The sequence below is a fragment of the Nerophis ophidion genome, linkage group LG07 (genome assembly GCF_033978795.1).
Source record: "Nerophis ophidion isolate RoL-2023_Sa linkage group LG07, RoL_Noph_v1.0, whole genome shotgun sequence".
Taxonomy (NCBI): domain Eukaryota; kingdom Metazoa; phylum Chordata; class Actinopteri; order Syngnathiformes; family Syngnathidae; genus Nerophis; species Nerophis ophidion.
Genome location: NC_084617.1, coordinates 32,664,005 through 32,685,810, shown reverse-complemented (window position 1 = coordinate 32,685,810; position 21,806 = coordinate 32,664,005). Strand labels below are relative to the sequence as shown.

At 42.0% G+C, this 21,806-nt stretch overlaps 1 protein-coding gene across 2 annotated transcripts in view; it reads left to right on the top strand.

The window, feature by feature from the left end:
• si:dkeyp-72e1.9 (syntaxin-binding protein 4) overlaps positions 1–21,806 on the top strand; it is a 220,597-nt gene that overhangs the window by 144,612 nt on the left and 54,179 nt on the right. For both annotated transcript variants that reach the window (XM_061905997.1, XM_061905998.1), the window contains 7 exons: positions 4,500–4,569; positions 4,641–4,715; positions 7,936–8,015; positions 9,944–10,067; positions 10,130–10,271; positions 20,332–20,438; positions 20,496–20,637. In XM_061905997.1, the coding sequence (XP_061761981.1) occupies positions 4,500–4,569; positions 4,641–4,715; positions 7,936–8,015; positions 9,944–10,067; positions 10,130–10,271; positions 20,332–20,438; positions 20,496–20,637 (740 nt within the window). The remainder of the gene's footprint in view (positions 1–4,499; positions 4,570–4,640; positions 4,716–7,935; positions 8,016–9,943; positions 10,068–10,129; positions 10,272–20,331; positions 20,439–20,495; positions 20,638–21,806) is intronic.

Genomic DNA, 21,806 nt, shown 5'->3' with positions numbered 1-21,806 from the left:
CCTGACTGCACAGTTTATTAGCCCTGCTTCCAGTGACTTTAGTCCCGCCCCCTGTGATTTTTTTTTCCTACCTCTTTTTGCCCCAATCACCATGTCTTTTTCTTTTTCCGCTCCACACGGTAGGATTTGTCTTGTCCTGTCGACATGTCTTGGAAGGGGATGTTTATTAACGATATGAGCAAGGAGGAATTTTCTTGTTGCCTGGACACCCTCATCCCACCCTTAGAGACTGTTCCTCAGTCAGCAGGAAGCGTCTGGCATCCGCTTTCGGAGGGGGGAGAATAGTACTGGTGGCTGTGCTGGTGTGATGGCGCGGCTGCTACCCCCTGCCAGACAAATCCCACCTGTCTTCCGCTTTTCCCAGCCGCAGCCACCAGCCCCCTATGGCTGGCCCCCGAGCTAGCACCAGCCCCTCGACTAGCCCCCGAGCTAGCACCAGGCCCTTGGCTAGCCCCCGAGCTAGCACCATCCCCCAGGCTATCCCCCGAGCTAGTACAAGTCCCCAAGCTAGCCCCCGAGCTAGCACCAGTCTCTATGCTAGCCTCCGAGCTAGCACCAGTCCTCAGAGTAGCCTCCGAGCTAGCACCAGTCCCCAGCGTAGCCTCCGAGCTAGCACCAGTCCTCAGAGTAGCCTCCGAGCTATCACCAGCTCCCAGGCTGGCCCCCTCGTCTCCACCAGCTCCCAGGCTGGCCCCCGCTTCTCCACCAGCTCCCTGGCTGGCCCTGACCTCCGCCCCTCCACCAGCTCCCAGGCTGGCCCTGACCTCTGCACCTCGGCCGGCAGGGCCGACCTCTGCATCTCGGCCAGCAGCACTGATGAGGGCGGGCTGGATAAAGGTCCAGTGGACCCAAGGATCGGGTGGGAACTTAGTTACCTCTCTGTGTACTAGTCTTCCCCCTTCGAGATTGTCTTTTGTTCCCCCCTGTGTTTTTGGACTGCCTTCCTCGATTCCTGAACCTCGCCTGAACACGGATCTAGCCTCTCCTCTCCTGCCCTGGATGTTCATCTGCTTGCCCCTCGGACTGAATTGTTCCTTCGCTCTCTATAACACTTGGTAACACACATTTCAGTTAATTTACACGCATAGTAACACATATGTGCACTTGGGTTTGACACACTCCATCTCCTTGGGTTATTTTATTAGTTTAGTATTGTTTATTATTATTATTATTAATATTATATAATACATTATTGAACATTACTGCCACCTGGTGTCAGTCTGCCGTCATCTCCCTTTAGTTAACCATAACATTTATATTACCAAAACAGGAAATGGCCACAAATTTGAAACCTGTGTATTGTGGCCACTTGTGTGTTTGACTGTAATATGAAAATTATTTCCTCCAACGTACATTTGTTCCAACGTACACTTTATTTGTTCCAACGTACACATTATTTCTTCCAACGTACACTTTATTTGCTCCTACGTACACTTTACTTGTTCCAACGTACACTGTATTTCGTCCAACGTACACTTTATTTGCTCCTACGTACACTTTATTTATTCCAACGTACACTTTATTTGTTCCATTGTACACTTTATTTCCTCCAACGTACACTTTATTTGTTCCAACGTACACTTTATTTCTTCCGACGTACACTTTATTTGCTCCTACGTACACTTTATTTGTTCCAACGTACACTTAATTTCCTTCGATGTACACTTTATTTCCTCCAACGTACACTTTATTTGTTCCAACGTACACTTTATTTGTTCCAACATACACTTTATTTGTTCCAACGTACACTTTATTTGTTCCAACGTACACTTAATTTCCTTCGATGTACACTTTATTTCCTCCAACGTACACTTTATTTGCTCCTACTTACACTTTATTTGTTCCAACGTACACTTTATTTGTTCCAACATACACTTTATTTGTTCCAACATACACTTTATTTGTTCCAACATACACTTTATTTCCTCCAACATACACTTTATTTGTTCCATTGTACACTTTATTTGTTCCATTGTACACTTTATTTCCTCCAACGTACACTTTATTTGTTCCAACGTACACTTTATTTGTTCCAACATACACTTTATTTGTTCCAACGTACACTTTGTTTGTTCCGACATATACTTTATTTGTTCCAACGTACACTTAATTTCCTTCGATGTACACTTTATTTGTTCCAACGTACACTTTATTTGCTCCTACTTACACTTTATTTGTTCCAACTTACACTTTATTTGTTCCAACATACACTTTATTTGTTCCAACATACACTTTATTTGTTCCAACATACACTTTATTTCCTCCAACATACAGTTTATATCTTCCATTGTACACTTTATTTGTTCCATTGTACACTTTATTTCCTCCAACGTACACTTTATTTGTTCCAACGTACACTTTATTTGTTCCAACATACACTTTATTTGTTCCAACGTACACTTTATTTGTTCCGACATATACTTTATTTGTTCCAACATACACTTTATTTCCTCCGACGTACACTTTATTTCCTCCAACGTACACTTTATTTGCTCCTACATACACTTTATTTGTTCCAAAGTACACTTTATTTCCTCCAACGTACACTTTATTTCCTCCAACATACACTTTATTTGCTTCTACGTACACTTTATTTGTTCCAACGTACACTTTATTTGTTCCAACATACACTTTATTTGTTCCAACATACACTTTATTTGTTCCAACATACACTTTATTTCCTCCAACATACACTTTATTTGTTCCATTGTACACTTTATTTGTTCCATTGTACACTTTATTTCCTCCAACGTACACTTTATTTGTTCCAACGTACACTTTATTTGTTCCAACATACACTTTATTTGTTCCAACGTACACTTTATTTGTTCCGACATATACTTTATTTGTTCCAACATACACTTTATTTCCTCCGACGTACACTTTATTTCCTCCAACGTACACTTTATTTGCTCCTACATACACTTTATTTGTTCCAAAGTACACTTTATTTCCTCCAACGTACACTTTATTTCCTCCAACATACACTTTATTTGCTTCTACGTACACTTTATTTGTTCCAACATACACTTTATTTCCTCCGACGTACACTTTATTTCCTCCAACGTACACTTTATTTGCTCCTACATACACTTTATTTGTTCCAAAGTACACTTTATTTCCTCCAACGTACACTTTATTTCCTCCAACATACACTTTATTTGCTTCTACGTACACTTTATTTGTTCCAACGTACACTTTATTTGTTCCAACATACACTTTATTTGTTCCAACATACACTTTATTTGTTCCAACATACACTTTATTTCCTCCAACATACACTTTATTTGTTCCATTGTACACTTTATTTGTTCCATTGTACACTTTATTTCCTCCAACGTACACTTTATTTGTTCCAACGTACACTTTATTTGTTCCAACATACACTTTATTTGTTCCAACGTACACTTTATTTGTTCCGACATATACTTTATTTGTTCCAACATACACTTTATTTCCTCCGACGTACACTTTATTTGTTCCAACGTACACTTTATTTGCTCCTACATACACTTTATTTGTTCCAAAGTACACTTTATTTCCTCCAACGTACACTTTATTTCCTCCAACATACACTTTATTTGCTTCTACGTACACTTTATTTGTTCCAACGTACACTTTATTTGTTCCAACATACACTTTATTTGTTCCAACATACACTTTATTTGTTCCAACATACACTTTATTTCCTCCAACATACACTTTATTTGTTCCATTGTACACTTTATTTGTTCCATTGTACACTTTATTTCCTCCAACGTACACTTTATTTGTTCCAACGTACACTTTATTTGTTCCAACATACACTTTATTTGTTCCAACGTACACTTTATTTGTTCCGACATATACTTTATTTGTTCCAACCTACACTTTATTTCCTCCGACGTACACTTTATTTCCTCCAACGTACACTTTATTTGCTCCTACATACACTTTATTTGTTCCAAAGTACACTTTATTTCCTCCAACGTACACTTTATTTCCTCCAACATACACTTTATTTGCTTCTACGTACACTTTATTTGTTCCAACATACACTTTATTTCCTCCAACGTACACTTTATTTGTTCCAACTTACACCTTATTTGTTCCAATGTACACTTTATTTCCTTCAACGTACACTTTATTTCCTCCAACATACACTTTATTTGTTCCAATGTACACTTTATTTCCTTCGACGTACACTTTATTTGTTCCAGCGTTCACTTTATTTGTTCCAATGTACACTATTTGTTCCAACGTACAATTTATTTCCTCCATCATACACTTTATTTCCTCCGACGTACACTTTTTTTGTACCTGGGAATATTAATAATGATAATAGTATATAATAATAACAATAATAGTATAATAATAATAATACTGTAACAATACCAATCGTAATAATAATGATAATAATAATAATATAATAATAATAATAATAATAATAACAATGATAATAATATTATTATAATAGTAATAATAATAATAATAAACAAGCTATCTCTGACTTCTGCTAGGAAACCTGTTGCCTGGAGACCAGATCTTGGAAGTCAATGGGGAAAGTCTAATCGGTGTCACAAGTGAAAGGTAATTTGAGAGAATCTTTGTGTCAAAATTTGGAAAATATATTGATTTATTTTGTTGTTGTTGTGGATCAGAGCTGTGGACGTCTTGAGAGCCGCTTCAGCGACCAATCGCATGCGCCTTCTGGTAGCCAGGGATGAGGAAGCAAAGTAAGTCAAGCTTTATGGCAAGGGTTCTTAACTCCTAACTTTTCCACTACAGAGGGCGCCGGAGCTCACTGAAATATTTACACTTGATATTAATCATTCTCAATATTTATATCTAACCTACTTTCAGTTTACAACCTTGTCAAATGATCCATCCATCCAGTTTCTACCGCTTGTCCCGTTCAGGGTCTTGTCAAATAATATCAGCACTAATATTATTTTTTTAACACAAACATTGGGCTTAGGTCATTTAGCTCTTTACAATTAAATAACTAAAAATACATTTAAAAATCAAATTAATTACAAATGAATATGTTTCTTAACAAACTGTCAAGAAAAATAAAGTGTATACATAATAAAAACACAGCTTCACCATTTTAGTCATAATTTTTGCACTTTAGAAAACTTCTATGACTTTAGCTCCAGACTTTTTCTGTTTATTTGATATTGTCATTACTGCCACAAGTAGTGGAAAAGGGTATTACAACTGAGTACCGCAGCGTCCCATTCTGCCCACAGCTTTGGCCCTCTGTAAAAATATATTCTCAAACTAAACATGCTCAACCGGTAAGTTAACCTGGTGGTTCCCCACTCTTCTGTCCGCCATTTTACACCCACCCTGCTTTTTTTCTTCTGATATTTTTGGCAGACGGCACCATGCGCACATAACAGCAGCTCTGTTGGCTTTAAATTGACTCAGGAGCACCACCTGTCGTTTTACAGTGCGAATTACGGCTGCTCTGACTGCTAGTGGGTGTATCGCACTTGGTGGAATACTACTGCCAAAAGTTTTAACTTGGTTCCATACTTGTGAATCGTTTTTTTATTTTTATTTTAATACATTTTTTTGTTTTTTTACTAGCACAAAATTGTGTACTTGCAAATCTTTTTTAAATTGAAGACAATAGTTTTATACTTGTGAATTGTATTTTTAATTTGCAGAAAACTGTTTTTGTCAACTTGTAAATCTCTTTTTAAATTGAAGAAAAGTGGTTTTAAACATTTAAATATTTTTTAAATGGAAGACAACTGTTGTTATACTTGCAAATATGTTTCAAATTGAAGAAAATAGTTTTTAAACATTTTAATCTTTTTTTAATTGAATAAAATAGTTGTTACACTTGTAAATCCTTTTTTAAATTGAAGAAAATAGTTGTTATACTTGCAATTACTTTTTTTAATTAAGGAAAATATTTTTTATACTTTTAAATATTTTTTTAAATTTAATAAAATAGTTTTTATACTTACAAATCTTTTTAAATTGAAGAAAATTATTCTTATACTTGCAAATCTTTTTACATTGAAGAAAATTGTTTTTTACTTGCGACCTATTGGGCATGAGTAAAAACATTTGTGTGTGTTTGTGGATTTTGGCAGTAATAAATGCGTATTCGGTCACACACAAGGATCGTCGAGGATGAGCAAACCCTCAAAAGTGCTGTTTTCTTACTTTGTGGAACTTCAACTACCACGTTCAAACGCTTGTATATATACACAGAGTGCTTAGTGACTCTTGTCCATTTGGTTATGGTTTAAGTCAGGGCTATTCAACGACATCAGAGGCCAGAAGTTTGGATGTTTGGTCAGAAAGTGCCCCCACAGCTTGGATTTCTTTGACAATTTGTTTTACTTATTTGCTAAGTAAACACATCGGCTTTCACACTGCACTGTTAATGACTTCATTATTCTGCCCTCGCTACTCATTTTCAGTGTGTACAGCTAGTTAACAGCATGAAGAAACAGAAGCTCAAGAGGTTTTGTTGAGGATTGACGTTCCTTCTTTTGAATTATCTTTCTTCCTTCTTTACTCTTAGTTCTTCATTTAAGTTTCTAAGACTGAAAATGCAAACCTAAAATAAACATAACTGAACTATAATGTCCATTGTGTGATTCGCATAAGTAAAATAGGCTTAGTGTTTATACATTCAGGTAAAATACTACAGAAGTTTATGTATATAGAAATTCAACAACATCCACAGCAACCATTGCACACAAGGAAAGTGGCTCAACACAATTAAAACCCTGAGGCGTAGCGTTATGACCCTCTACTGGTCAAATTTAGCGATACTTATGTCAAACAAGCTTTGATCGGCAGAGAGTTACGACCATGAAAACAAAACACTTCACAAAGTCAGAAATTGCAATACAAAACAACCTAAATGTCCTTATGCACAACATTTTCGACATTTGCGATTTATTTAGATTTTTTTTTTCAGGGTCGATAATTCAAATTTTGGTTTCTACTCGCCCCGCTGCTGCTTCATTGTGACACATATGCCTCGCTGTTGCCCCTGCAGGGTGGCAGGAGTACTGCGTACATGACCAACCTGAGATTGTCATGGCTATTTGTGTGATAATCGTTGGTTTAAGATTATTTCAAAGATGATGTGCAGGTGAGCCAACATTTTACTAGAGTTTGATCAAATTTGGATGAATTTCTTGTAGGAGCAAAATGGGATGAACGGGTTGAAATCCCTTTTCGCACATGTGCGACAGATTTAGGGTTTTTTCCAAGTTGCACGGTCTATTTTTAGGCGCATTTGCGAGTGAATTTGTCGCACTGCACAACCCTGGTTGTACTTTTAAGCTCAATGACAGCAAAGTTGCAATCCAGTCAGAGCAAAAAGGAGACCCACACCCACTCTGTGCAAAGCTGCCGCTCACTCTTCATATAAAACATGTTCATGAATGACTTGAATATCACAACCCTTGATCACAATTAACAATGTGCGTTATCCCTCTCTCCCACAGCGGCCATTGTAATGAATTGTGCAAATGAGCCATGATGTCACCTAGCAGCTTTTACGACAAGCAATAGCTACTGTCCTTACTGAGGAGTTGGAAACACTGGAAGGCGAAGACAGATGAGAAGCGATAGATGTAGAAGAGATACAAATAGAGAAGACGGAAGAGAAATCAGTGGAGATGCAGGGGTGAGGAAATTAATTAATTAAATAAGACAAGGCCTGGGTGCAGGGGGTGAGGACATCGTTGAGGTTCAAACAAGCCAAATTGTGAAAAAGGCCACATTTTCATGTTTTGAGACAAGTGAATGCAGCACGGTGACCAATGCTTGACATTTAAAGTCTGATAAGGCTCTACCAGTATTTGCAACCAACTGCCAAATCATTTCAACCTTTGCTGAGCTTCTTTACCAAGCCAGAGTCATGCATGCTCCTTGATGTCCTCACCATGACCTTTCACCCTTTCTTCCTCTTGAAAGGAAAGAATTTGCTGAACTGCTGGACAAGTATGGCTCCAATGGTAGCACAGGATCCACTCGCAACTCTCCCATTCAGCAAGGTAGGCCAAATGTCTTCTCTCTTGTGCTCATGAAACCATGATAGAGACTTTAGGGTTAGAGAGGCTCTGGGTGTTAAGGGGTTGTCTTAGTTGATACGCCTTTTCAACATTGTGTGGAAGTCTGGGACAGTGCCGAGGAAGTGGCAGACATTGGTAGTGGTTCTCCTATTCAAAAAGGGGGACCAGATGTTGTGTGCTAATTACAGGGGTATCATACTACTTAGCCTCCCTGGTAAAGTTTACGCCAAAGTACTGGAAAGGAGAGTCCGGCCGATAGTCAAACCTCCGATTCAAGAGGAGCAATGTGGATTTCGTCCTCGTCGTGGAACAACTGACCAGCTCTTTACTCTTGCGGGAATCCTGGACAAGGCTTGGGAGTATGCCTATCCAGTCTACATGTGCTTTGTGGATTTGGAGAAGGCGTATAACTGGGTCCCCCTGGAGATTCTGTGGGAGGTGCTGAGGGAGTGCGAGGTGAGGGGGACCATGTTGAGGGTCATCCAATCTCTGTAAAACCAAAGCGAGAGTTGTGTCCGGGTGCTTTGATGTAGGTCGGATCCGTGGGGGTTGGTCACCTATCCTGTTTGTGATTTTCATGGACAGGATTTCTAGGCAAAGTCGTGACCATGGCAAAAAGGGTATACGTCTCGGGGGGCTAAAGGTTGTGTCACTGCTGTTTGCAAATGATGTGGTCATGATGGCACCATCGGTTCGTGACCTTCAGCTCTCGATGATGGCAGTCAAGTGTTTAGCAGCTGGAATGATGATCAGCATCACCAAATATGAGGCCATGGTTCTCAGCAGGAAACCGATGGTTTGTACAGTCCAGGTAGAGAACGAAACTCTGTCCCTGGTGGAGGAGTTTAAGTATCTTGGAGTCTTGTTCACGAGTGAGGGAAAGGTGGTGAAGGAAATCAGCCAGAGGATCGGAGCAGCTGGGGCACTATTAAAGTCTCTCTGCTGCACTGTTGTGACGAAACGAGAGCTGAACCAGAAGGCAAAGCTCTCGGTCTACCGAGCTATGTACATTCCTACTCTTACCTATGGTCATGACGTGTGGGTCATGACCGAAAGAATAAGATCGCGGATACAAGCGGCCGAAATGAGTTTCCTTCGAAGGGTGGCTGGCATCTATCTTCCATAGAGATCGGGTGAGAAGTTCAGTCAAAAGAGAGAGACTCGGAGTAGCTCCTTCACTTGGAAAGGAGTCAGCTTAGGTGGTTCGGGCATCTTGTGCGGATGCTTCATGAGCGTCTCTCTCGGGAGGTCCTTGTTGCATCTGGGCCGAGGACTAGATGGAGGGATTACATCTCCTCTCTGGCCTGGGAACGTATCTGGATCCCCCAGGAGGAAGTTGCTATTGTGGCTCTGGAGAGGGAAGTCTGGGGGTCTCTGCTCAATCCTGGGGGTCTCTGCTGAATCTGTTGTCCCCGGGACCCGATTCTGGATAAGCGGTTGAAGATGGATGGATGGATGAGTGGTCACATATTTGTGTGAATAGGTCACATGTTTGTGTGAATAGTCACATGTTTGTGTGAATAGTCACATCTTTGTGTGAATAGGTCACATTTCTGTGTTAATAGGTCACATATTTGTGTGAATAGGTCATATATTTGTGTGAATAGGTCACATGTTTGTGTGAATAGTCACATGTTTGTGTGAATAGGTCACATATTTGTGTGAATAGGTCACATATTTATGTGAATACGTCATATATTTCTGTGAATAGGTCACATGTTTGTGTGATAGGTCATATATTTGTGTGAATAGGTCACATATTTGTGTGAATAGTCACATTTTTGTGTGAATAGGTAACATGTGTCAACATGGCAGCAGATGGAACACCAAGTGTGTAACTGCTGATTAGAAGAGTTAGTTAAACACACTCAGAGTACAAACTATATTTCCTTCTTTGTTCCAATTGGAAGGAAGTCGCTGCCTGGAAAGTACTTCGTCTGGGTCCTCATCTCGCTCCCAGAGTCCATTGCTGCTGAGCCCAGCTGGCTGCCAGAACACGTCCAACAGCAGCGGGTCCATGCTGCGCTCCCTCAGGTCAGATTAGTATCCTCACTTCCTTTGAAGATACTTTAATGTGGATGGTTTCTTCTTCTCAGTCACCCTGGTGAAGGAGTCATTCAGCTCATTTCTGTGACTGGATCCAAGAATTTGGGCATCACCCTGGGAGGTGGCTCTAACCGCCCTGATGGCCCCGCAGTCTTCATTCAGGAGGTTCTGTCAGGGGGAGACTGTCACCGGGTAAGAAGGTTTCTTCTTACTGTACCTGAAGAATAAGGACAGGAAGGAGTTTGTTCTGTCTTTACTTCACTATCCCCTGGGAGAGTCTCAGAGTAGTGACCTTGGTACTCTCAAACACGATAACACAACCAGTCAGTCCAACAGAAGTCCACAACAACATGTTTGTGTCCATGAGAGACAGGAAAGAGTGTGTTGTGTCTTCACTACACTGTCCTCTAGGAGAGTCTCAAAGTAGTGACCTTGGTGCTCTCAAACATGATAACACAACCAGTCAGTCCGACAGAAGTTAACAACAACAACAGGTGTGTGTCCATGAGGGACAACAACAATAACAACAACAACCACAAGTATGTGTCCATGAGAGATAAGAAGAAGTGTGTTGTCTTCACTGCACTGTCCTCTGGGAGAGTCTCAAAGTAGAGACCTTCCAAAATCGGTTGCAGCCAGGGAAAATAATCCAGATTAGAATGAAACAAATGTAAACTTTTCACTCTTAATTGTCAATTTTTGGTCCTCCAATTTGTCAAACTAAATCATCAGAGCAACCGGCGTCTCCAAGATGTGGCCAAGGTTTGCAATATAGTCTAAAATCACAAAAGTCTGAGTGTCCACAGTTCTTCTCACATTTTTCAATCATTTGTAGCAAATTTAGGGTACTTTGAACATCTGCCATTCTCGTCCAATTTGTGGATAGACCAGAGCAATACTTACTCCTGTCAGCGGATGTCCTGTTGCCATGGTTCCCAATAGGTAGATATCTTTAACGTCGTTGACAGAAAGGGTCGCCAGGCACTCCTCTTTCCTAAGAGTCCGTCGTGGGTCCAGCAACAACCCCTCCGTCAATAGGCAGGTTCCCCCGAGCTCCAGATCTTGTCAACTTGGTTGAGAGGGTAGTTGATCAATTCCATTGTTTAGACCTAAGAGTCCGTCGTGTGTCCAGCAACAACCCCTCCGTCAATAGGCAGGTCCCCCCGAGCTCCAGATCTTGTCAACTTGGTTGAGAGGGTAGTTGATCAATTCCATTGTTTAGATGTTCAAGACGACACATGAAACTGGGTGCAGGGGCTTTTGTTTTCTTATTTTAAGCGCCTCATAAATGGAAGTGAAAGATGATGACAAACAAAGCCAGTTCAATAGGCTTTGGCAGCTAAACTTTATGTGATGTACACTGACACAACAGTCATTTCAAAAGACTGATCAGTGATTGGGCCAAAGATGTGTGATAGTTCCAACACAATGTTGTCTGCCAAGTGACGAAGAAGGGACTGAGATTGTGCATTTGCAGACCTTTGCAGCTTTGCCACTCAGATTAGCGTAACGTAGAGCAACACTACATTAAGATCACAGGCTACTGACCCACTTTTTGGGTTAAGTGGTGGAAGGGGACTTATATTATTGTACTGTCAGTTTCTGCCACACTTCAAAATGTATGACCAAGCAACCCCTACTTCAAACTTGCTTGCATTTTTTGTGGAATTCTGTTGTTTCATGTTGCCCTGTCCTCCCAGATAGTAATCATAGAGAAATAACGTTGCAGAAGGACTTTTCATTTATAAATGTTGAGATTGGTCACGATACGATGGCAAAGTTGTTCAATCAGGCTGTGACCTTTGGAACAGAAGCCGACTGCCTAAGCCAGGGGTGTCCAAACTACAGCCAGCGGGCCAAATGTGGCCCGCGAGACGCCCTGAGTTAAATAGGGAATCTTACCCACGGAAGATTAGTTATTTTAATAGTTTGACAATTTTACTGCTGCTGTTATGTCACCATCTAGTGGACAATGTGAGTGTAGAAGTCTCAGTGTGCGTGGGCTCTCTGTGGTTGCAGAGAATCGATGGGACCCGCAGTCCAGGGCCCAACAAAGTATTTTATTATTTTTATCTTTTAAGATCAGTGTTCTTTTGCACGCGGCCTCCTGCTCTCTAGTGCATCTCGGCTCTCTTTGTGCCGACTCTCCTCTCTCCTCCTCTCATGGTCTCGGCCCCTGCTGATAAAGGAGACTGGTGATTAGATAACCTGCCGCAGCTAGGCAATCCACTCACCTGTCAGCTGCTTCACAGCCGGTCCATACACACACCCTTCTCGCAAGAGGCGGGCCTACCAACGCCCCCCTCTACAGTGAGTAATTTAGGTCAATGATTTTAGATTTCAAATTTGCTCAGCATTTACTTACATGACCCGATGCAAACAACTCTCAATAGTCATGGTGCAATTAAATAAATGAATATATTCCAACCAACACACAATGTCAACACACACGGTCACACATATCACAACCTGCTCACGAAACTTTGTGGACATTACAAAAAACGTCCATACACCATAAAAAATTCACAATTACACCCATTGGATGGGAAAAATTCAAAAGACTCTCCACACTCAACAATTTTTAGTGTGTTTTAGCTGCTTAATATTTCTGATTGATTACAAAACTTTAAGGAGATCGTCAAAGAAGTAAACAATGTAGGAGTTTAACTTTCAAATAATCTTAATATCCAATTATATTAATTATTAAATATAAATCCATTATATTAATATGCTGTGTGTGTATGTGTCACGCCTATGGTTCGTGTTATGCTTAGTTTTTTGGACATTCAGTTCTTGCGTTTGCACTTCCTTGTTTTCTTTGTCACCATGGTTTCTCATTAGTTTCCACCTTGTCTCCAAGTCACGCCCCGGTTCCTTAGTTCTCACACCTGTTAATCATTATCGTTGGTATTATTTAAACCGGTATTTGCAAAGTGTTCAGTCCTTTCCAAGCTATGCCTAGTTTCCCTTCTGGTCATGCCACGTAAGTTTTGCTTGTTTATACCACAGTGCAAGTGTTTTTTTTTCATGTTTGTAGTATGCAGCATTTATGCTAGTCTTTTGTTTCACAGCCTAGTTTTTGTACTTCCGCCCTCGTGCGCCTTTTGTTTGTCTTTTAGTAGTTATAGTGTTAAATAAATAAACATGTACTCACGCTCACGTCTAGCTCGTGCTAACTTCCCTCTGCGTTGGAGATACAATCCACGTACAAGTCATTGTTTGACAGAAGTTGCCAGCATCAAAAGTTTCTTCGCAGAAAGTTTGCACGAAGTATCCTTCTCCAGCCACAAAAAGCAGGAGATCCTCCGGAAGCTCAGCGCGGACGTTCAGCCATGGGAGGACGAGGACGAAGACGAAGCGGAGATGGCGGACGAGGATCTTCCTCCCGGCGCTGTGGTGGCATGGGTGCAGCTTCTGGCCAGGATGGCGGACGCAGAAGACCGCTTCCGCTCCCACTCGCAAGCCACCCGCATGTCCTCCTCAGCGTCTTGCCCATCGCTCGGTGACGACACACCACCTGGGACGCGAGCGCCCCGGCGGCGGCCCGGAGCAGCGCACAAGCACGAGCTGGTGAGGTGCAGAACTTTCCCCCCAGCATTGTCTGACAGGCTCGTCCTGTGCGGCTTTTCCTCCTCTCCCAAGTCACAAGAATTTTTTTTTTTCTGCACATAACCAAAATATAACCATTGAAGAAAAACTATGTGGACAATTTTAAAGGGGAAGATTCTTCCCGCCTCCTCACCTCCCTCCGCCCACCCCAGGAGACTGTTCCAGATCACGGTCAGAGCGTCTGGGAGCCGTCTGGTATTATGATGGTATTATTTAAACCGGTAGTTGCAAAGTGTTCAGTCTGGCAACTTCACATATTCCTGATGTTCCTCCTTTCCAAGCCATGCCTAGTTTCCCTTCTGCTCATGCCACATAAGTTTTGTTTGTTTATGCCACAGTGCAAGTGTTTTCTTTTCACGTTTGTAGTTTGCAGCATTTATGCTAGTCTTTTGTTTCTCAGCCTAGTTTTTGCACTTCCACCCTCGTGCGCGGTTTTTGTTTGTCTTTTAGTAGTTATAGTGTTAAATAAATAAACATGTACTCACGCTCACGTCTCGCTCGTGCTAACTTCCCTCTGCGTCGACGAAACAATCCACGTCCAAGTCATTGTTTGACAGTATGTGTGTGTGTGTGTGTGTGTGTGTGTGTGTGTGTGTGTGTGTGTGTGTGTGTGTGTGTGCGTGTGTGTGTGTGTGTGTGTGTTTGTGTGTGTGTGTGTATGTATATAAGTTTACACACTTTTTGTGAGAATGTGACATGACAAAGCACTCCCAAGACCTAAAAAAAGGGTGTTAAACTCGTTTTTTTAGGGCCCCTTTGCAGTTATGGCTGCCATCAGAGGGACAATAATATATCAATTTGCTTTTGATTTTTATATTAATATTTTCACATGCACTGTAAAAAAGATCTGTAGATTTTACAGTAAAACTGTCAACAGAGTTTTACTGTATTTTTTTTTTTTTTTTTAGTAGTTATAGTGTTAAATAAATAACACTGTTTTTTTACGGGAAAAAATAGCAGCTGAGTCGCCAGAATTTTACTGTAAAATTTTACATTATATTTGTCATGATGAGTTTCCCGGTTAATGGCGTGATTTATGTGTAGTAGCTTGTTTCCTATGTTTTAGTCTGTTTCCTGGCTGCACCCTCTTTCCTTTCATTTATGGTTGGTTTCCATGGTCACCAAGTCTCTACACCTGCCTTTATTTAATAATTATTGTTCCCACCAGGTGTTTTGGTTCATCACTCCCCTTTATAGTTTTCAGTCACCCTGCACAAGTTTCTGGGTCATTTCTCGCATTTATGTTTCTTCTGCTTTTTCACCTCGTTCAAGTGTTCCACAATAGTATTCCTCGCTGTTCATCCTTGGTGACTATTTGATTTGTTGCTCCACGCTTGTTTAACGTCTGAGATTTGGTATTTTTGTCCTGCCTTAAATAATGAAAGTTCAATCCTACTTGCACGCTGCTCCTGCTTGTCTTTCTTCATTGGAGGCAACACCACCATCGCAAGCATGCCTTCCCGACGTGACAGATTGACTCAGCCAGACGAAGTGTTCCTTTCCAACAAGGACAAGCAAAGGATCCCCCTGGAGCTCAAAGCAGACACCCAGCCGTGGGAATGCGAGGACGAAGCAGAGCTGTCAGAAGACGATCTCCCTTCCGACGCTATGGTGGCATGGGGGCAGCTTATGGCAAATGTAATGGAAGCAGAAAGCTGCTTGCTCTCCCACCCGCAAGCCACCCGGACGTCGTCTTCAGCACCTAGCCCACAGGCATCTCCTCGTCACTCGACCCAGGCAGGAACCACAGCTTTTCCTTTGATTCTTCAGCTTAGTCCTGGTATGACCTATCCTCTGTCTACAATGCTTGGGATATTGTCAAGAGCCGCCAAGACTTGTGCTTGTCACACCATGGTGACATCACACCACCGGACCGGTGCAAGACACTTTCTCCCAACAATGACTACCAGGCTCTTCCCGTGCGGATTGTCCTCCCCTCAGACACCGTCGGCAGGCACTTGCCCAGAAAGGTGCAAGTGGCGCACATGCACATTGAGTGACACGCTCATCTCTGCAAGGATGGACAACTTTTCTAAGACTTGGGCAGTCAGTCAGCCGCAGCAAAATGCCAAGTTTCAAGCTTCTGCACTCCCTGGTTCCCCACCAAGGCCAGTTCTCACGCTTCCTATAGTCCACCCACCCGTGCCCTCTGCTCCCGCTGGACTCATATAAAAGCTCCTCCCACCAGCTATAACTGGCATCTGGAATCTGCTTCCTGGGGGGAGGGTTCAGTGTGTCAGCGGGGAAAGCAGAACTCCTTCCACCGAGGTTTCTGCCTGCCTCTCCACCAACGGGGGCGCTGTTGGCTTCAACACATTTTCCTGCGCCAGCCTTGAAAAGCAAAGGTGTCCCTCCAGTGAAGTGCAGCGCAGCATGGATGGATGAATGGTACCAGAGAGTGCTGAAGGAGCTAGGGATTGAGGAACAATCCTGTTTGGTAGTGGGCCTGCAGCCGCCTGCTCCTCTAGCTCGTCCCACACCGACAGCCGAGCCACCTGCTCCTGTGGCTCCTCCCATGACGACAGCCGAGCCTCCTACTGATCTGGCTCCGCCCATGACAGACGAGCCGCCTGCCGCTCTGGCTCTGCCCACGCCAGAATACGAGCCGCCTGCTCCTTTGGCTCTGCCTACGCCGGCTGACGAGCCGCCTCCTCCTCTGGCTCTGCCCAGGCCGGCAGACAATCGCCTGCTGCTCTGGCTCCGCCCACGCCGGCAGAAGAGCCGCCTGCTTCTCTAGCTCTGCCCACGCTGACGATATTGTCATCATTCTCTCTGGCTCCGCTCATGACATCGTCATCCTCGTCTCTGATGGGCCGTACCACACCGACAACATCGTCATCCTGGTCTCTGGTGGGCCGTACCACACAGACAACATCGTCATCCTGGTCTCAGGCAGGCTGTACCATGGCACCGCCCTCATCGTCTCTGACGGGCCGTCCCACGGCGTTGTCCTCGTCTCCAGCATCATCGCCACCGCGACCTTCATCTGGCTTGCCGCACAAGCGGCCATCAGGCGTTCGCACGCGGCTCCCTCATTGACCAATTCATGGAAGCCCTTCGCGCCAACAGGAGCAACGCCCAGGACTTAGGCGTAGGACTCACAGGCTACTGAGGTTCTGGTGCCACTTGTACCCGCCTTCTGGATGGCCACAAATGTGGCCGTTCCGTGGTCGCCAGTCTGACCACTTGCGGCAGCGTTCAACTCGCTGTTGACACCTGACTCGTCCCCGGTGGTTTCGGGGACACTTGGCCTGGTGGCCCACTGCCAAGTTTTTTTTTTTTGTTCTGGTAACTGAACTGCCATGTTTACTGTAAAAAAATGTGGTACCACTTTTCCATTTACAGTAGTAGACTGTAAAAACAACAACCATAGATTTGACAGAATATCTGTCAAAAAATTGTATCATTAAAAAAAAGTAACAATAAAGGTTTTTCTGTCAATTTATAGTAATATGTAATATATAGGCTCGGTTGGTAGAGTGGCCGTGCCAGCGGCTTGAGGGTTGCAGGTTCGATTCCCGCTTGTGCCATCCTAGTTACTGCCGTTGTGTCCTTGGGCGGGACACTTTGCCCACCTGCTCCCAGTGCCACCCACACTGGTTTGGGTATGACTTGGATGTTGGGTGTCACTATGTAGAGCGCTTTGAGTCACTTGAGAAAAGCACTATTTAAATATAATTCACTTCACTTCACTTCACATTATAATAATTCATAGTAGTATGCTGTAAAGAATATTAGCGCCGGTCACCCAAGGGGTCCCCACATCTGCGGTCCCCTCCAAGGTTTCTGGTTGTTCCCATTGGGTTGAGCTTTTTATTGCCCTGATGTGGGATCTGAGCCATGGATGGCTTGTGCAGCCCTTTGAGATGTTTGTGATTAAGGGCTATATAAATCCACTTTGATTGATTGAAATCACTTGTTCCCATTTCTTAACTTTGTGAACTATATTTACTGTAATGAAAGAAACCAAGTGAGCATAAAGCTTCTCAAACTGGCGCTGAACTGCAGCCAGGGCCCGAAAATCTCTTGGCAGGCAGCACATTTGCAAGGCTGCTCCAGCGTCAATCAGCAAGCTAAGAGCAAAGGACTGATACGCTTACAGAAACTGCAAAGCCAAAGCTGGCAAATGCTGATGGCTACGTCTGTCCCAATGATACATAAAAGCGGTTCTTGAACACCCTGTACTAGTAAGTACATTTGATTCATAAAGCGCTTTTCACAGATCAAATCACAAAGCACTGTACAAAACATAGGTGAAGTAAAACAACAATTCAATTAAAACTACAGAGCAACATCATAAGAAAGATAACAAGTGGACTAAATATGATAGTTAAAAGGTACTGTAACTAAAAGCTTTCCTAAAAAGAGAAGTTTTCAAACGTTTCTTTCAAGTGTCAACACAGTCCAGATTACGGAGGGACTAGTGCAAACTGTTCCAGAGTGTGGGCGCTATAGCTTGGATTGCCAGGTCTCCACAAGTTTTAAAATGGGTTTTTGGGATCTTTAGGAGACCCTGGCCTGAAGACCCTAACTCTTCCGGGCTACAATAGAGGGCGGGGTTGGGGAGGCGGGGGTGTATATTGTAGCACGGAAAAGTTAGGGCTGGATTGGATTCTGGGTATTTGTTCTGTTGTGTTTATGTTCTGTTACGGTGCGGATGTTCTCCCAAAATCTGTTTGTCATTCTTGTTTGGTGTGGGTTCACAGTGTGGCGCATATTTGCAACAGTGTTAAAATTGTTTATACGGCCACCCTCAGTGTGACCTGTGTGGCTGTTGATCAAGTATGTCTTGCAGTCGCTCACTGCATTTACAGAAGCCAAATACAACATGTGACTGGGCTGGCACGTTGTTTGTACATATTGTAGATGACGCGAAAGGCAGTGCCTCTACGGTGTCCCCTTAATATTGTTGTTTGGGTGAAATTCGGGAGAATGATTACCCCTGGAGGGGCACTGGAAATTGGGAGTCTCCCGGAAAAATCGTGGGTATACAAGTATGACGCTGTAAAGCGCCAGTCATTTAAAACTTGCGGGCCGCACAAACATTAATTTTCACATTAAGGTGCGGGCCGCAAAATAAGGTCTCGCGGGCCGCGTGTTTGAGACACCTGATTTAGACCCACCAAGACTTAATGAAGCCGTATGTAATAATGTGGCCAGAAATGGCACTACAATCCATCTATGCATCCATTTTCTACCACTTATTCCCTTCGGGGTCGCTGGGGGCGCTTGAGCCTATCTCAGCTACAATCGGGTCACGGTCAAAATTCTGTAGTCCCCTCCCACTCTCCCTGACTGAGGTTGCCAGATATGCAGCCGAATCCAGCTGGATGGACTGGGCTACTCCAAGGAACTTCAAACTTCCACTGCCTCTTACTAGGGGTTGAGGTTTGGAACCTTAATAGCTGAATAGACGAGCCTTTTGTCAATAACAAATCGGTAAACAATAGAAATTAGGCTATTTTCAGGAAGAAGTAGGTCATGCCTGCGTACATATCACAACAATCATATGGTCATTGTCAGCAATATAAAAAAACAAAAACTATAACCAACTACTACCAACGCTAGCAATGGTTATACTGGTAAAAATAAGTAGAGCATGCTCGGCAGCCTAATGTACGCCCAAAACTAAAGAGGAGACAATTTACCAAGGTATGACTGTAGGCTACTGTTTCAAACCTTTCAGATTGCCATATAACTTGGTACATGTAGTCCACAATATGCAAACACCCATGAAGAATTATTTTATCGTGTGATTTGGCTGTCTTCATATGTTTCACGTTGTCAAGATGACTAATGTTGGAACCCATTTCCTCAGCGTATCAGCATATTGAGAAGGAAATATGCACTAACACTACCCATATCCACATAGCTTTTATTTGTACTAACTATATGTTGTCCTGTCAGTTAGATGACACATGGACATACATGCTAACTAGCATATCATTGACCAGGCTGGCATGCAAATATTGGTTGCAGGAACATACTATTTTTGTTGACAATATAGTTGACATACCAAATGTACATTTCTATTAATTACAAGTCATAAGAAAAGGTAAATGCCTGATTGGGGGTTAAATCAACAAAATGATTCCCGGGCACGGCCACTGCTGCTACTCACTGCTCCCCTCACCTCCCAGGGGGTGAACTTGTGGATTGGTCAAATGCAGAGAGTAATTTCAATTAGTGTGTGTGTGACAATCATTGTAACTTTAACTTTAACTTTAACTTAACTTACCTATCAAGGAGGAAATGAGCAAGTTTGGCGTCAGATGAAAAAATGGTCTCCGTCTTTCAAAGGCATCTCCGATACAAATCCTGGTTTTGTTCCTGGCTTTGTCATGAATAAGTTGAGAACGGTAACTTTTAAATGGACTAAGGTCTGACATGTTTAGTAACTTTACCAGTGACAGTAGCCAGCCCAAGATGGCAACTTGGATGTGACACACTCACAAACTTTCTAATTGGTCAAATGGTAGAGAACGGGACATCAAAAAGAAAATAACAACAATATTTCAGGGCTGCAAATTTAATTTTGAAAGGACCATATGAACTACTGTTATCAGTTATAGAAGTATTGGAAAAGAAGATGATGTATTAATGACGTATCAGGGCCATTTGTATGTTTGTCTTGGTTGTATAGGATGGACGTTTAAGGCCTGGAGATCAGCTGATTGCTATAAGCAAAGAGTCTCTGATAGGTGTCACCCACGAGGAGGCCAGAAGTATGCTGAACAAAGCCAAATCCAGGTGGGTGGATCCTGGATTCCAATCAGTTGTTGTTCATTTCACCTCTTCTGTTTCCAGTCAGGAAAACACGGTGGAGATTGCTTTCATACCTGGTAAAGGACTTTTCCCAAGCAGCACGTCTCTCCACAATGGTGTCCAGCGAGCAGCCAGCAACAACTGCAACTCTGGACGCCTAAAAGTCCACATACGATCGCCTGAGGTAGGCTCACATTTGTCGGCGTGGCTCTACTAATAAAGCACAGGTGTAAGGTTTTTGGCTGACTGCATGTAAAGTAGCTTATATATATATATATATACAGTATGTGTATATAGATATATGTATATATATAAACATATATATATAATGTGTGTGTGTGTATATATATATATACACACAGCTTCTCAGGCAAATCATATAGTTGATAGAGATGCCCATATCATGTGTATGTATATACATGTGTGTGTATATATTTATATATATATATATATATATATATATATATATATATATATATATATATATATATATATATATATATATATATATATATATATATATATATATATATATACATATATATATATATAGACATACATATATGTATATATGTGTATATACGTATATAGGTTTGTATATATTTATGTGTATGTATGTATATAGGTGTCTATGTGTATATATATATATATACATATACATACATATATGTATATATATATATGTATATATATATACATATATATATGTATATATATATATGTATATATATATATATATATATATATATATGTATATACATATGCATATAAATGTGCACATTTCATATTATTATTATGGATACATATTTAATATTTGTGGATATTAGGAGTATGTGAAAGTTGGACTCCTACGTTATTTACTTCCGTGACGACGTCCTTAAAGTTTTGTAATCATTTGGAAATATCAAGCACCTAAAATGTGCCAAATGTGGATAAGTGTAGAGAGACAGTTTTCCTTGTTTTTTTATTTACTTCCTATCAGTGCTTTTATTTTGGTTTCCACTTCCTGCTTGTTCCGCTGAGCACTGTTCGTTCACTCACCTGCTGTTGATTGGCAGTTGGTCCACACCTGTGGCCGATCAACATGTATCCTATTTATGCCTTGTCTCAAGCATTCCTCAGTGCTCGAAGAACGCCTTATATTTGGAACGCTTACATGCAAGACTGCTTCTTTTCCCTCTCTGTTTTGAGTAATAAAACTCATCTTACCTTCTCATCGTCTGCTGGTTCCTGCATCTTGGGGTCTCAAAAACTGCAGGCATGCAAGTTCCTTACACATGCATTGTAATAGAATTCAATGGTTGTAATTCAGATTTTTTTAATAATATCCACAAAGTTCAGTGAGTAGGTGGT